Source organism: Scyliorhinus canicula, chromosome 16, assembly GCF_902713615.1.
Source record: "Scyliorhinus canicula chromosome 16, sScyCan1.1, whole genome shotgun sequence".
In the NCBI taxonomy this organism is placed as follows: Eukaryota; Metazoa; Chordata; class Chondrichthyes; order Carcharhiniformes; family Scyliorhinidae; genus Scyliorhinus; species Scyliorhinus canicula.
Genome location: NC_052161.1, coordinates 99313945 through 99330915, shown reverse-complemented (window position 1 = coordinate 99330915; position 16971 = coordinate 99313945). Strand labels below are relative to the sequence as shown.

General features: G+C 47.2%; 1 protein-coding gene across 6 annotated transcripts in view; it reads left to right on the top strand.

Moving 5' to 3' along the window:
- alpl (alkaline phosphatase, biomineralization associated) overlaps nucleotides 1-16971 on the top strand; it is a 108992-nt gene that overhangs the window by 47945 nt on the left and 44076 nt on the right. For 4 of the 6 annotated variants that reach the window (XM_038821784.1, XM_038821783.1, XM_038821781.1 and 1 more), the window contains 4 exons: nucleotides 1466-1531; nucleotides 3031-3150; nucleotides 11133-11248; nucleotides 12016-12190. In XM_038821784.1, the coding sequence (XP_038677712.1) occupies nucleotides 1466-1531; nucleotides 3031-3150; nucleotides 11133-11248; nucleotides 12016-12190 (477 nt within the window). Of the gene's footprint in view, nucleotides 1-1465; nucleotides 1532-2167; nucleotides 3151-11132; nucleotides 11249-12015; nucleotides 12191-16971 lie in introns of all 6 variants that reach the window. The other 2 variants (XM_038821786.1, XM_038821785.1) reach the window with 2 other exon arrangements.

Here is a 16971-nt window from a genome sequence, read left to right as displayed (position 1 = left end):
TTAACCGGAATGTGAAGATATTTGTTCAATGTGATTTCAAATCATCTGTCTGTTGCCCACATGTGTTCATCTTGTGATGTCATGTGTTATCATGTTTCACTTGTCTTGTTACATTTGTGGATTGTTTTTGCCATTGCCTCTGCAGCGACCTAGCCTCTCTAAGCGCATCCCCCCCCCCCCCCCCCCCCCCCCCCCCCCTCCCAAATAAACAGGATCAAGTGATCTGGAGAGTGGGGAGCTTTACTCCAACAAAGGATCATGACTTCCTTCCTTCCACTTGCCCTTGGCATCAGCTTTGTGTTTGGGGCAATAGAGACCTAACTCTAATGGTGAAATCAAAGTGGATTTTCCTCTAACTCTCTTGCAGTAAGGATGAAAGAGAGAGACAAGTCCTCATTATTGTGGGACCCTCTATCCAGTTGGATGTTAGGGGGCGGTCAGTTAGCTCAGTTGGCTGCACGGCTAGTTCGTGATGCGGAGCAACACCAACACGTGGATTCAATTCCAGTACTGGCTGAGGTTATTCATGAAGGCCCTGTCTTCTCAACCTTGCTCTTTGTCTGAGCCGTGGTGATCCTCAGATTAAATCTCCATCAGTCAGATCTCAAAGGGAAAAACAGCTTATGGACCTCTGGGACTGTGGCTACATTTACATCCAGATGGAACTCACTTAATTTATGCAACTTGACCCATGAAAAGGAGTGATGTGAAGATTTTGCACTCCTATGGATAGACAGTGGCTTAGTGGCATTGTCACTGGAATAGCAATCCAGAGACTGAGGGTAATGCTCTGCAGTTCTGGTTTCCCATCACGACAGGTGGTGAAATTTTAATTCAGTAAAAATTAGAAATTAAACGTCTAAAGATGTCCATGGAAACATTGTTGTAAAAACTCATCAGGTTCACTAATGTTCCCTTATGGAGGGAAATCTGCCATCCTCACCTGGCCTGGCCTACATGTGACTCCAAACCCACAGCAAGCCACTCAGAAATAGCCTTGTAAGCCACTCAGATGGGCAGTAAGTGTTGGCCCCCACATCCCATGATGACTTGGAGTGACGTCTTCAGGCCAGTGATGTTTAAAGCAATTAAGAGAGGTTTGGACTGCATTGACTTATGAGCCAAACAGTCATTGGCCTTACTGTCAAAGTGAGTGGCACCAGCCCATTTAGAACCTGATTACATAAAACGCTGGGTGCAAAGTCCCCCCCTGCCAGGCTGCCACCCAGAAAGCAAAGCAAGCGACTCCCTGTCTCGGATGGTGACATCCTTTAATTGAGACTTGAATTTATTCCGATATCAAGTAGCTTCACAGCCCTTCTTCATGGTCACTTAACCCTGGTACAGCTACCCAGTTTAAGCTTATTTTATTAATCTCTGTGGTGTTGGTGTTTTTTGTATCCTGTAGTCAAAAAGCGATTCCTTTCACTCAAACTTCATGTTCCCATCTTTTTGACTCTAATAGGCTACAAGCCACCTGCTGGACTAAAGAAAAAACGAATCTATAATCAGGTCCGGCGCCCACCTCCAGGTTAGGCTGAGCTTGGAGGTCCATCTTATCTCATTTTGTGTTTCATTTGTTTGTGCCTTTCTCTTACTTCGCTGGGGGGGATGGGGGGGGGGGGGGGGGGCGGGGGTGGGACTGTGTGTGGCTCTGGTCTGACTGTCTCCCCAAGCATGTCTAGATTTATAGATCTCTGCAGAACCATTCCAGCTGTCTCGAGGGATTTTCACCTTCTTTGGGCAAAATGCTCCCTCTACTTGGAAAATTGACCTGTTTCTTCACAGAAGGAAAAAAACAGTCTGCACCAGTATTCTCATTTCCCCCTGTTTACTGATTTTAAGGTACACAAGACCTGTTTGGACCAGCATCCGTTTTTACTGATGGTCCATTTTGAACTATACAATATCAGTTCAAACCAGTATTCTCATCCCATATGACTGTTTTTCCCTTCTGGGTTGCTAAACTGAAGCACTTTTTCTATTTGAATAGCCTATTATTACCATGTGTAATAATTGTGCCACATGCAGGAACTGTACTGTGGATCCTTCAACAAGCCACTGGGAGTGGAATCAAAGGATTAAAACTGAAAACAAAACAAATTAAGCAAATATTTTCTATTTGCTAAGGTGTGCATGTCTGCTCCTCTCTCTATTCTTTGAACAGCTTAAGGGTTGGATCGACAGCGCATGGGAAATCCATTCCCAGAGCCAAATGGAGTTTGCTTGTAAGTATGATGACTTTCCTGATGAAATGTCCACAGTCTTTTGGTGAAGAAGTTTGCCTCTTCTGTCCTGAAGGAAAAAGATTGCAAGGCCATTTCTGTTTTCCGCTGTCGCTCCAGCAAGTGCTTTCCTGCTTTATACTCACTCATGCCTTTGTTTGCAGTGTAAGCTGTCATACGCCTGGGTTGGGTTAATTTGAAGCCTCCGTTGATGGTTAACAGCAAGACCAATATCTCTAGGCCCAGGTGGATGGTTTCCGTTTTGACAGCAAAGAGAGCGGGTTCTTTCTTGTTAAAACTCCATGCTCCTAGTCTGGCACATGCTGATGTGCCCGGCACTACCCAACACTAACTTGAAGGAGCATCAAGTTACGTTGCTGTGGATCCATGCCCTTTTGATCTGCAACCTTCATTTTACTCGGGCTTCTGACCAGCTGGCACTGGGAGGAATTCCATTGTATGGCTGCATAGTCCGAAAGGTAATCTCATGTCCCAAGCAAATAAGTGACCATCTGGAATACAAATGGTGCTTTTGGTTCCTTCCTGAATGCCAGTAAAATGAAGGAAGATTCTTTCCAAATAAGTCTGTGACGAAAACCTGCATGGAAACTACACTGATGTCGAGGATTAATCCCTCAAATTGATAATTTTCTTTTATCAGAATGGATTTTGGCAAGCGTTATGGAGGCTGAAACATTTTTTATGTTCAAATCTTGAGGTTTTGGCTGAATCCATTATTGCGAATCGATCAACTCCCAACGATACAAATGTTGTTTGGATCTAATCTTTGTTTTCTATATTGTAGAGCATGAAATGAACCCAACCTACTGGAGAAACCAAGCCCAAGAAACTCTGAAACGAGCACTCCATCTACAAAATCTCAACACTGGTGTCGCAAAAAATGTCATTCTTTTCCTAGGTGATGGTGAGTGTTCGGTTTCCGGGAGGATTGCTGAGTGTTTTTTTGAGTCATCCATTGCCTAACCACCAAATGAACCAATTGGGTAGAATAACCCAGTTCCTGTGCCATAGATTCTATCTACTTTATTCCTCTTCACTTTTCCCCACAGTTCATTCCACATTTATCTTCCTCGCTTGAGGAGTCGGGAGTACAGTGGGCTGCAATCAACACTGTAGGGGCAGTGGAATGCTTATTATAATGTGATTGGGATCTCCGCCTTGACACATATCCTTGTAGAATTATAGAATCCCTACAGTGCAGAGAGAGGCCATTTGGCCTATCGAGTCTGCACTGACCCTCCGAAAGAACACCCTAACTTAGGCCCATTCCCCCACCCTATCCCCATAACCCACCTAACCTTTGGACACTAAGGGGCGATTTAGTGTGGCCAATCCCCCTAACCTGCACATCTTTGGACTGTGGGAGCAAACCGGAGCGCCCGGAGGAAACCCACGCAAACACGGGGAGAATGTGCAAATTCCACACAGACAGTCACCCAACTCCGGAATCGAACCCGGGTCCCTGGTGCCGTGAGGCAGCAGTGCTAACCACTGTGCCATGGTGCAGGTCCGTGAGAAAAGAATCAAGTGAAAAGCCATCCCCATGTCTCTGTAAGAATATCTGATCTTCACGTTCCGACTTCTCCATGAACCATTTAGAATTGTAGAATGGTTACATCATTGAAGTCGTCCATTTGGTCCTTGAATGGCTTGAGTAGCTCTCAACCAGAGCAATTTTGCTCGGCCTATTGATCCACTCTTTCCTTGTAGCCCCACAATTGTATTCCCTTATCTTGTATCTCCAATTCCCCTTTGAAAGGCACGATCGATTGAATCTGCCTCCACTAACCTCAGGCATTCTAGATCCTAACCGATCTTTGCGTAAAAAGGTTTTTACTCACACTGCTTTTGGTTCTTCTGCGAGTCACCTTAAATCCTTGTCCTCTGGTTCTTGACCCTTTCGCCAATTGCAACAGTTTCTCTCTATCAACTCTGTCCAACTCCCTCATGATCTTGAACACCATTGTCAAGGCCCCTCTCAAGCTTCTCTTGGAGTAGAGCTGCCCTAGCTTCTCCAGTCTATTCACATGACTGATGTCTCTCATGCCCAGTACCATTTTCCTAAACCTTTCTCATTCCCTCTTTCGAGCCTTCTCATCCTTCCCAAAGTGGTGCCCAGAACAGGACACAATATTCCAGTTGAGGTCTATGTTTAATTGTAGTTCATCACAACTTCCTTGCTTTTTACTCTGCGCCTCTGTGAAGACCATAGAAACATAGAAAATAGGAGCCTGAGGAGGCCATTCGGCCCTTCGAGCCTGGTCCACCATTCAATACGATTAAGGTTGATCATCCAACTCAATAGCCTAATCCCGCCTTCCCCCATATCCTTTGATCCCCTTCGCCCATAGTGCTATATCTAACTGCTTCTTCAAAATTTAGTTTGGGCCTCAACTGCTTCCTATGGTAGTAAATTCCGCAGGCCAATCACTGTCTGGGTGAAGTAATTTCCCCTCATCTCAGTCCTAAATGGTCTACCCCTTATCCTCAGACTGTGACTCCTGGTTCTGGAAATCCCCACTGCCATCCATCCATCTACTCTAGTTCTGTTAGAATTTTACAAGCTTCTATGAGATCCCCCCCCCTCATTCTTCTGAACTCCAGCGAACACAATCCTTTTTTTTTAATTCAGAGTGCCCAATTCATTTTTTCCAATGAAGGGGCAATTTAACGTGGCTGATCCACCTAACCTGCACATCTTTCGGTTGTGGAGGCAAAATCCACGCAAACACGGGGAGAACGTGCAAACTATAAGGTCAGTGACCCAGAGCCGGGATCGAACCTGGGACTTCGGCGCCGTGAGACAGCAATGTTACCCACTGCCCCACCATGCTGCCCAGCGAATACAATCCTAACCATCTCAATCTCCCCTCATCCGTCAGTCCTGCCATCCCAGGAACTAAGATCCTATTTGCCTTCATAATCACTTTCTCAACATTTCCTGTCCACCTTCAGTGACCTGTGCACACATACCAGCAGACTTTGTCCATGAACTTAATTTAGAATTGTACCCTTTATTTTATATTGCCTCTCCTTCTTATTCTTTCTATCAAAATGAATCACTTCAAACTTGCCTGTATTAAATTTATTTTCCCCCATCCACTTATCTATACACCCAAGTTTAAGTAATTTATATTGATCAAGAAAAACAAGAGTCTTAGTGCCAATCCCTGGGAAAACCAATTGTTACCTACCTCTAGTCTTATAAACACCATGACTATCTTGTTTCCTGGGCAGGATTCTCCGACCCCCCGCCGGGTCGGAGAATCGCCGGTGGCCGGTGTCAATCCCGCCCCCGCAGTGTCCCGAATTCTCTGGCACCGGAGATTCGGCGGGGGCGGGAATCGCTCCGCGCCGGTCAGTGTGCCCCCCCCCACCCCTGGCGATTCACCGGCCCGTGATGGGCCGAAGTCCCGCCGCTGTCATGCTTCTCCCGCCAGCGTGGGTCAAACCACCTAACTTACCGGCGGGAGCAGGCGGCGCGGGCGAGGTCCGGGGTCCTGGGGGGCGCGCGGGCGATCTGGCCCTGGGCGGTGCCCCTACGGTGGCCGGGCCCGCGATTGGGGCCCACCGATCGGCGGGCGGGCCTGTGCCATGGGGGCACTCTTTTCCTTCTGCCTTCGCCATGGTCTTCACGATGACGGAGGCGGAAGTTACCCCCTCCCCTGCGCATGCGCGGGGATGACGTCAGCAGCTGCTGACGCTCCGACGCATGCGTGGACTTCCGCCGGCCAGCGAAGTCCCTTCGGCCCCGGCTGGCGTGGCGCCAAAGTCCTTCCATGCCAGCCGGCGGAGCGCCAACCACTCTGGCGCGGGCCTAGCCCCTCAATGTTAGGGCTTGGCCCATAAAGGTGCGGAGACCTCCGCACTTTGGGGCGGTCCGACGCCGGAGTGGTTCACGCCACTCCATCCCGCCGGGACCCCCCGCCCCACCGGGTAGGGGAGAATCCCGGCCCCTGTCTCTCATTCAGCTTTATAGCCACATTTCTATCGCCACTTTATTAAAGGGGCTTCAGCTTTGCTGGAAAATCAATTATATGATGCATTTTATCAAATGCCTTGTGTAACTTCACATAACATCGCATTACCTTCGTCGATCCGTTCTTTTATCGCATCAAAAATTTCCGGAAAGATCATAGAACCATCATAGAATCTCCAGCACGGAGACAGGCCCTTCGGCCCAAACTGGTCCATGCCAACCAAAAAGCCCATCTTTGCTTAAACATTGTTTATCTTTACAAAAAAATCCACGCTAAGTTTTCTTTACTAATCTACATCTTTCCAAGTTACGATCAGCTTATTCAACACTGAGGTAAATTGACTGGCCTGTAGTTTTATTTTGCCCTTTCTTCTTTCGTGGAATGTGGGCCTCCCTGGCAAGGTCAGCCTTTGTTGCCCATCCCTAATTATCCATTATGGTTGTGTGACCCCTTTAAGGATCGATCCTTTGTGGGCCGTATGATTGGGCCAGAGCCTTTCGGACGGACTGCGTGAATGTTAGCCTATCTGGTGTTTAGACACGGATTTGGCTATTGGGCCTTTGTTAGGGGAGAGTCGAGGGGATGAGACCTGTGTAGTAGTTGTACTGTTCTGTGTATGAAGTTCTTCTTAGTTAAGTAAATCACCGTTGTGATTTAACGTTGCCTCATCGCTTGCCTTGCAATAAAATATTGGCGATGAGAATAAATCAATCAAGTTGATGGAAACTTATCGAAAATTGGAAAGTGGAGGGAAGAGTAGTCTCTCAGAATCCTGAAAAGATAAAAGATCATCTGCAGGGGCCTCACGGTAGCATGGTGGTTAGCATCAATGCTTCACAGCTCCAGGGTCCCAGGTTCGATTCCCGGCTGGGTCACTGTCTGTGTGGAGTCTGCACGTCCTCCCCGTGTGCGCGTGGGTTTCCTCCGGGTGCTCCGGTTTCCTCCCACAGTCCAAAGATGTGCGGGTTAGGTGGATTGGCCATGCTAAATTGTCCGTAGTGTAAGGTTAATGAGGGGATTGTTGGGTTACGGGTTACGTGGGTTTAAGTGGGGTGATCATTGTTCGGCACAACATCGAGGGCCGAAGGGCCTGTTCTGTGCTGTACTGTTCTATGTTCTATGTTCTAGTTGAATAACCAAGCCACTATTCGGGAAAATTGATCCATTTGATCTGGAGGTTGAAAGTTGGGGCCAATATGTTGAAAGGCTTCGATACTTTTTCGCTGCCAATGAAATTACGGCAGAAGAGAAACAGGAAGTAATATTACTGACAGTGTGTTGCCAGCAAACATATACCCTCGTCCAAAGCCTAACGTCTCTGGAGGTTCCGGACTCCAAGTCCTTTGATCAGTTGGTGGAGCTAGTGAGGGTCCATTACAATCCCCGACCCTCCATATTATGCAGCGCTATAAATTCCAGTCAGCCGTCAGAGGTCCTGGAGAAACGGTATCCGCTTGCTTTTCTAGCCAGACTTCGACAAATTTCAGAAGATTGTGTATTTGGTACTTCTCTCAGTGACATGCTGCGTGACCAGTTGGTCTGTGGGATCAACAACGTAAATATTCAGAAGGAGTTGCTGTCAGAAACCAAGATATCCTTGGACAAAGCAGTTGAGTTGGTTCAAGTGACTGAGAGCACTGAACAGAGCGCTTTCGAATTACAAAGCAAGGTGAACCAGTTATGGGGGGGAGCAACAGCAGCCACTTGAGGTTCCTGAAGTGAAGGAGCAGCGGAGCCAGAAGAGAAGAAAAGTGACCGGTAGTCACAAGGGTTAGATCCTTGTTACCGTTGGGGAACCAAGAAATACGTTGAAATTGAAGTCCTTTTTAGGGATGGTAATTATTACCCCCGTTTTTTTACCCAATTTGTCTACCATTTTGGCACCCCTGCATCAACTGCTGAAGAAGCACCAACATTGGAAGTGGGAAGATTCCTAGAAGAAGTATTTCGATCAGGTTAAACCGGCCCTTCAGTCAATTTGGATAAACCCATTGTAGTCACTTCCGATGCATCGCCTTATGGTATTGGTGCGGTACTCTCGCACAGAATGGAAGATGGTGTGGAAAGGCCTTTTGCTGTCACATCCAGAACATTGCCAGATACTGAGAGGCAATATTCCCAGATCGACAAAGAAATTCTGGTGGTTATTTATGTCAGAAAAATTTCATCAATAGGTTTATGGCCGACATTTCACCATCGTCTCAGACCATAAACTATTACTTGGCATTTTTCGTGAAGATAAATCCGCCCTGCCAATAGTATCAGCCCTGGTGCAAAGATATCAAATGTTGATGTTGTGAGCAGGCTTCCACTGCCACAAACAATGTCTGAGCCCCCAACACCATGGGATATCGTCCTGGCTCTGAATATATTGATACTTTATCTATTTAATCTGGCCAAATTAAGAGGTGGACCAACAGAGATCCTGTGTTGTCAAGAGTTATAAGGATGGTTCTCACTGACTATCATTTTGAAAAGTCAGAACAGACCAGGCCTGATATGCAAAATCCCTTGTGAGGATGGGGTTCTCCTGTGGGACTGCAGAGTGATAGCACCACCCCCGGGCGGCAGCCTCCTCTTCAGGAATTACACAGCGGTCATCCTGGTCAGTCTAAGATGTGGTTGTTGGCCAGGAGTTATGTTCGGTGGCCAGTGATTGACAAGGAGATCGAAAGTATGGTCAAACATTGTGAACACTGTGAGTCTCAACACAACCTTCCGTCTGCAGCAGATTTGCACCCTTGGGAGTGATCGGGGCACCCGTGGCTGATGGTCCACATCGACTTGTGGGTCCCTTTTTGGGTATGATACTTTTGATTGTTGTAGATTGCCACTCGCAGTGTCTGGATGTTCCGCCTATACGTCCAACCACTGCAGTGGCCATAGAGGACAAGCTAAGCAAAATCTTTGCCATTTGCAGCCTATGCAAGGTGATCATTTCACAGTCAAAGAGTTTCAACTATTTGTTAAGTCTAATGGGATACAGCGTGTAAGGACAATCCCCTACCAACTTGCATCAAATGTGCGGCCCAAGTGCTCAAAGCATCAATGAAAAACAAGCTAATCGGCCACTACTGCTTCGCTTATCAGACTTCTTGCTCTTGTACGATGTAATCTCGCAAACGGCCACTAGGGTCACCCCGGCTGAGTTGTTAATGGTCAGGCGCCTCAGGATCTGGCTCATCCACATTTTTCTAAATTTGTCAGGGAGGGTGAAGGTGAGACAAGCCTCACAGAAAAGCCACCACAATACAGCCACGAAGGACAGGTCATTTCGAACAGAGATTTAGTGAATGTGCAGAACTTTGGAGGACTTGAATGGTTACTTGGGAGAGCTGTTGCCAGGACTGGGCCAGTGTCCTATGTTATAGACATACATGGCCGTGAGGCTGGAAAACATGTTGATCATTTGAAAAGGAGAGAAACTGTCCTCCCCACAGATGGGCGGATGGACCCAGTCCCAGCTACCAATCTGCCTTCCTTACCTGGTCTAACTTACATGTGACTCCAGACACACACAATGGGCGGGATTCTCCCGTACCCGGCGGGGCAGGGGGTCCCGGCCGGACGGAGTGGCGTGAACCACGCCGGCGTCGGCCCGCCCCAAAGGTGCGGAATCCTCCGCACCTTCAGGGGCTAGGCCGGCGCCGGAGTGGTTTGCGTCCCGCTGGCCGGTATGGAAGGCCTTTGGCGCCACGCCAGCCGGGGCCGAAGAGACTCTGCGCAGGGAGGGGGTCACCTACGCGTCGGCCATCGCGGAGACTGACACGGCCGACGCGTAGTAAAAGAGTGCCCCCACGGCACAGGCCCGCCCGCGGATCGGTGGGCCCCGATTGCGGGCCATGCCACCGTGGAGGCACCCCCCGGGGCTAGATCACCCCGCTCCCCACCTGACCCCGGAGCCCGCCCGCGCCGCCAGGCCCTGCCGGTAAGGTCCCGACCTAGTCTGATCCACGCCGGCGGTAACGGCAAAAAACCAGCGTGACTTTGGCCCATCGCAGGCCTGAGAATTCCGCCATTCTCCAGGGCGGGCGGCGCGATTCACGCCTCACCGACCTTTGGAGGGCGGGAGAATTCAGCGGCCGGCGGAGGCGGGATTCACGCCGACCCCCGGCGATTCTCCAACCCGGCGGGGAGTCGGAGAATCCCACCCAATGTGTCTTAACTGCCCTCTGAAATGAAGGAGAATCCATTCAGTTCTTGGCAATTAGAGGTAGGCTGGTCTTGCCAGTGACACCCAAATCGCAGAATAAATAAATTAAAAGAAAAATGATGATATCCATGCATTTCTGTGATAAAATGTGCAAGATTTTCTGTTTCCCTCACGATGGAACTCGTGACCTATAGGTTATGAGCCTAACACATTGCCTACTGTGTTAAGAAGGGCATGCCCTACAACGAAGATGGGTCGAGTTAGTTTATTTCTATGTGCATATGCTCACAAAAATGAAGTATACGCAAGAGGTTCCCAGGTTCGATTCAATGCTGGGTCACTGTCTGTGTGGAGTCTGCAAGTTCTCCCGTGTCTGCGTGGGTTTCCTCCGGGTGCTCTGGTTTCGCCCCACAGTCCAAAGACGTGCAGGTTAGGTGGATTGGCAATGCTAAATTGCCCTTAGTGTCCAAAAAGGTTAGGAGGGATTATTGGGGTATGGGGATAGGGTTGAAGTGAGGGCTTAAGTGGGTCGGTGCAGACTTGATGGGCTGAATGGCCTCCCTCTGCACTGTATGTTCTATGTTCTAAGAGCTAACAATGGTTACCAAACTCAACCTAAGATGCCAATGCGCATTTTGGAGCTAAGGTTAAAGTGTGCATGAAGATACAGAGACAGAAAGTGACAAATGGACAATTATTGAGGGGAAGGAAGAGCTCAATGCTGAGGTCTCATTTCCTTTGTTCTTTTTTTAGGCATGGGTATACCCACAGTGACTGCTGCACGAATTCTGAAAGGCCAGTTGGAACACAAAAATGGAGAGGAAGGTTTCTTGGAAATGGATAAATTCCCATATGTAGCCCTTTCAAAGGTAGGTTATTATCGACACCTGTGTTGGTTGTCTGCCCAACTATGGCCAAGAGCATCGAGCCTTTGAGAGCACCTACCACATTTAAATTTTATCCCCCCATCTCCCCCCCTCTCCAGTCCTGGGTGATCTACACTCTTGGTAATACATGTCAGAAATGTCTTAGTAAAGAAAAAGATGAACTTTCCTCTTCATAAAGTGGAAAAAAAGGTCTTGATTCCCCACTGGATGGAGTTGGGCCCACATTATCCCACGTTAAGGAAGTGACCTTGGCCTTCGCAAGTGCCTTGACAACATAACTGTTTCCTCCTTGTGGAATTCTGTCAGAAGTGTGGTGGAACTGGCCAAAATGGATTATGTAATTTGTTTCCAATGGGACAAAGTGGTCAAATAAGAAATGTTTGGAGTTCCAAGAGTGCAAGTTTTTAATTTTGCACTTATTCTTTGCATTAAATGAAATGAAAATGAAAATCGCTTATTGTCACGAGTAGGCTTCAATGAAGTTACTGTGAAAAGCCCCTAGTCGCCACATTCTGGCGCCTGTTCGGGGAGGCTGGTACAGGAATCGAACCGTGCTGCTCGCCTGCTTGGTCTGCTTTAAAAGCCAGCGATTTAGCCTTGTGAGCTAAACCAGCCCCTGTGAGCTAAACCAGCATTAAGCTATGACGTTTAAATAAAAATTGATTTACATGACTGTGGTTCTTCAAAACAGGAAAACAGGCTTCAGTGTTTTAACTTTGATGCCATCTCTCTCCCTTTCCGACCACCAGACCTATAATACCAATGCCCAGGTACCTGACAGTGCTGGCACAGCGACGGCCTACCTATGTGGCGTCAAGGCAAACGAAGGCACCGTGGGCGTGAGTGCGACTTCGGTGCGTAGACAATGTAACACCACCTTCGGCAACGAAGTGACATCCATTCTGAAATGGGCAGAAGATGCTGGTCAGTATGTTATATCTCACACAGTCTCGATACAAGAATGTTGACCATTCTTTATATTGGTTTCTCCCTCGTTCAAAGGGAGGGATTTGCAGCTTCCACATCAGGGGTACGTGAGTAGTTTCAAGGAGCAGTTGATAGCTTGTTTCACAGGAAGGAGTGGCACAGTTTTATTCACATCACAGAATAACTCAAGTATTGTGACTACTTACTGGGCTGATAATTGAAGTGGTCATGATAAATGGTCAAGTCTCAGTTTTACCCCAGACTCCCAACCCCAATCTAGTAAGTTAAAAGAGCCAGTTGAACTCTAGTTCCTATGTTCTCCTCGGCTTTCTCCCACTTTCTGCTTTGCTAAACTTCACACACCCCTATCCTTGCTGAACTACGCTGACTTCTGGTCTGACAATACCGCAAATGCAAACTTCTAATCCTTGTTTTCATATTGCTTTTGCCTCACTTTCCCTATTTTTGTAACCTATTCCAGCATTGGAACTCATTAAGATGCCTTGCACATAATTAGGACCCATTCAAATATCTAGACGTCTCGTGAGAACCCGCCAAGGTGCCTAGACATCTCTAGAGCCCACCAAGATGCTTAGACATCTCTAGAACCCTCTGTCCGAGATGTCGAGACTTCTCTAGAACCCGCCAAGATGCCTAGGCATCTCTAGAACCCACCAAGATGCTTAGACATCTCTAGAACCCTCTGTCCGTGATGCCTAGACATATCTAGAATCCTCCTTTCTCCCACCACTGATGGCCCTGCTGTAAACTGTACAAAATTCCTCCCTAAACCTTTCCACATTTTGACCCCTTTAAGATGTTTCTTAAAACCCATCTCTTGGACCAAGTTTATGACCAGGTTGTCCCATTGACACCTCCTTTGGTTCTGTGCCAATATTTTGTCCACTGACACTCCCACGAAGGGCTTTTCAATATTTGACTACATTCAAAGTGCTATATAAATCCAGGTTGTTGTTGTTGAACTTTTTATGAACATGCCCTAAAGGTGCAGGGATTCAAATGCTGGTTCCTTAAGGCTCTAATGCAGCTGTGTTTTCTCATTGTTTTTTTTACGTAGTCTTTTCAACATCTGATGTGCACTATCACAAGTTGGAAATGAGCTGTAGGCTAATTTAGTTTTTCAAAAATGGAAAGTGGCTGTTATTTGTAACATATGCAATATTACACAAGACATTTGGTGGATTCGCTGCTACATTATGGACCACCCATGTAGTTGAATAGTGCGACCAACAGAAACCTGAGGTCACAAAATGTGGGCTTAGCCAAGATTCTGCTCCATAACTCACCATGTTCCCAAACATCACCAGGCCAGAAACAGATGATGGTGAGATTGATGGGGACAATTGAGAAATTTAAGAACTTGGCTGTTAGAAAAGATGGAGGAATATTTTCGAGCAATTTTCTACAAGGCAGAAAACATCAGAATAAAAAGGTAGCAAACACATCAATGGATTTGAGAAACGGTCGCACATTCTTCGATTTTTCATCACATCACAAGTATCTAGAAGCTCCACAATAGATCAAAGGTTAACAACACTTCCAGATTTTATCTTTGATTTTCTTAAGCGATGGATGTAATTAACAAAAAATAGCTGATCTCTTGTTATTCCTGTTTATGTTATTTACTAACCTGGTTGATGTCTTCAGGACAACATGATATTAATTGTAGTTCTTTAGAGTTGGCTCAATTAATTCAGACTGCAGTTGCAACAGCTTGTCAGTTTCAGATTGTAGGTCAGTGACTTGGCTTTCTTCCTTGTTAAGTTTGTTTTGGACAGAGGGCTGCGGAAGATCAGTCCTTGTGTGTGTTCAAAGCAGTGATTGATGGATTTCTGGGACGCAATTTAATGGGACAAGTTCTCGGTGCCGTGGCGAATGAGGTTCCCCACGAGCTCTTCAGTGGCCCTGATGGCGAGCTCCTGACCACTATCTAATGACACTTAGTCATTTTTTGGGGCCATTGCGAGTTCCTCTCCGGCCGAGCTACACTTAGAATTATTTTCATTGCTGGGAAGCAGAGCTCGCTGGCCCCTCAGGGATCAGGCCGCCATTTTGAAAGGGTGCCCCAATGTCTAAGTGAGCTTGTGTGCCTCCACACCCCACACCCATGGACAATGTCACCCCCCACATACATAGGAATTGCCCCACACACTCCCAAGTGATGACAACCTGCTATGGGGTTGCTGAGGCCCCCACCTCTTTTCAGGCCATTCCACACACCCTTTCGGCAACCCCCCCGTTTCCAGGACCCCGCCCTTCCCTCCCCAACCTTCCGGAGGCCCTTTCATATCCGCTCTTCAGCCCCCCACCCTCCATAACCCCTCATCTGTCCTTTCACGTGAATCGCTCCCCTCAGGCCCTGACCCATGGCAGTGCCACCCTGGAACCTGGGCACCCATGCATAGCCACCCTGGCAGTGCTCCTGCCAGCCTGGCACCTTGACAGTTCCAGGGTGGCAGTGTCTAGGTGCCAACCGGTCAGCATCAAGATGTCTGGTCCCAAGGGGAATACCAGAGTGCCATCCTGCCCTATACCTGACCATTCAGGAGCCTCCAACCACTGGGAGACCCTCCAGGTGCTGTTCTGCCTGGTTCTCGTTTGTGTGGACCAGTACTAATCAGCGCTCACGTGACCTCTCGCTGGTGAGCCAGTTCGATCCCAAGAAGCTGTTAGATAGGGCAACCATTTCATTAATGAGATGGAGATTGGCTTTGATTAGTGATTATTGGTTTCTCGCTGTGCCAAGGCGATTTCTGGAATTTGCCAATGGGAACGAGCCAGTTAGATCATAAACTGCTTGGTGCCTGGCGAGGTTCCCGATTTAGGCCGCTCTTGTGATCTAACCGGCTCGCACGGATTGTCGGCAGGCGTGATGAGGCCATTAAATTGCAGAGCTGATTAATAATAACATAAAGGGTTTTGGGGATAGTGGATATAAAAGGCACTGAAGTGACCAATTAACCATGATCATATTGAATAGCAGAGCAGGCTCAATGGACTGAATGGCCATCTCCTGTCCTTATGTTCCTAAGGTAAACAATGAAACTGTTGGATGTCCGAAAGTGCTTCAGAGAGAAATTGAATTATTTTGGAGAGCAGTCAATGTTATGATGTAGAGGACACAGTGAGTATTAATAGAAAGAGGTGGCCAGTCTGGGCTCATTATGAATGCTTGGCTGAGATCCAAGACTGACAAATATATTACCTGAGCAGGGGGTTCTGTTTTGACAAATGAAGTGGATTATTGACTTTGCTTGACTTACATCTTTTATGTGAGTATAATAAGTTATTCTTTCTGTGATCTCTCTTGTCAATGTCTCAATGGTTATTTGGACAAGATTAAGAGGTGTGAAGAGGTTAATGGCTCTGTTACTGAATCTCCAATTGCCCCGATTGCCACTGTTAGCGGGTTGGAAGAACCACAGTTTCTTTCAAGGAAGATTTCTGAATGAGTGTTTTTTTTCTCAGCAGTCCCCCTTGCCACTGTTTTTAAATGGCTCATTAATTCCGTGCATTGTAATAATGGGTGAATGGGCATTGCAGGACCATGAAGGGATCAGAAAGATAGCATGGAGGGCCTGTAGACCTTGGAAGTGACATGGAGGCCATGAAAGTGTCATTGGGAGGGGCGTGGAAGGGACATGAGCAAATTATTTTCAACCTACCCATCAAAAGGTCGCAGATTCAAGAACACGGACCATGACTTGCCTGATGAGCCATGAACTATGAGTCATCGAGAAGCTGGCCCAACTCAGTGAAGATTGTAGGGAGATATAAGCTGCCATGTCCTCACAATAGAGCCAGCCAGGTCAGGGTTCAGGCTCATTACTTGTATCCTTATCCTGCATGGCAAAACTTGTCGCGTCTGGAAATGGGGGCAGGAGTCCTGCCCATTATATGTGCAAATTGTCCAGACTTGGCCCCTTCACAGTGCTGCACCTGCTCATTTACTGTGCTGACAAGTCCAACTAGATAATGTCTGGAGTGGAACTCAAACCATCAGAGCCAATAACTGAGCCACATGTATCAATAAAAGAACATGAAACTGAAGTGGTGAAAAAGCATGAGGAAAATACAGTCTAAAATTTCCAAATTGAGAACGAGTAGAGGGTGGATGGGGAAATAGGAGAAATGGGGGAATGGGAGAAATAGGAGTAACGGGAGAAAGGACGGGAATGGAAGAATTAGGGGGAATGGGAGAAATTTGAGAAATTGAGGAATAGGAGAAATGGAGGAATAGAAGACATAGGGAAGGGGATTGGGAGGAACTGAGGAAAAGGGGAAATGGGGGAAATAGGAGGAACTGGAGAAATAAGTGGATGAGAGAATGGGAAGAATTTGGGAAAAGGGGGTTTGGGAAAATATGGGGAATGGGGGGAAAAGGAGGGAATGGGAGAAAAAGAAGGATTGGGGGAAATGGGAGAAGTAGGGGAAATGGAAGAAATATGGGGAATGGGGGAGGGGGGAAATGGGTAACTCTGAAGCTACATTGGTCAATATTGAGACGTTGGCCTCATGGTTGACTGTCATGTTTTGGGACTCTTTGTAAACCATTTTGCACAGTCACCTTTGGATCGAGTTACTTTTGTGGCATTGTTCAAAACTGGTGAAACTATTAAAGATCCTGGCATTGATGTTGTTTCCCTCGCAACCCAAAATGATAAAAAATGCACTTGTTATCTCAGTAATTGCTGAAGGAATTCTGTGTTGGACTGTCTCTGGTAATTGGTAGAGCAGGTCTGGTAGGTTCTATAAAG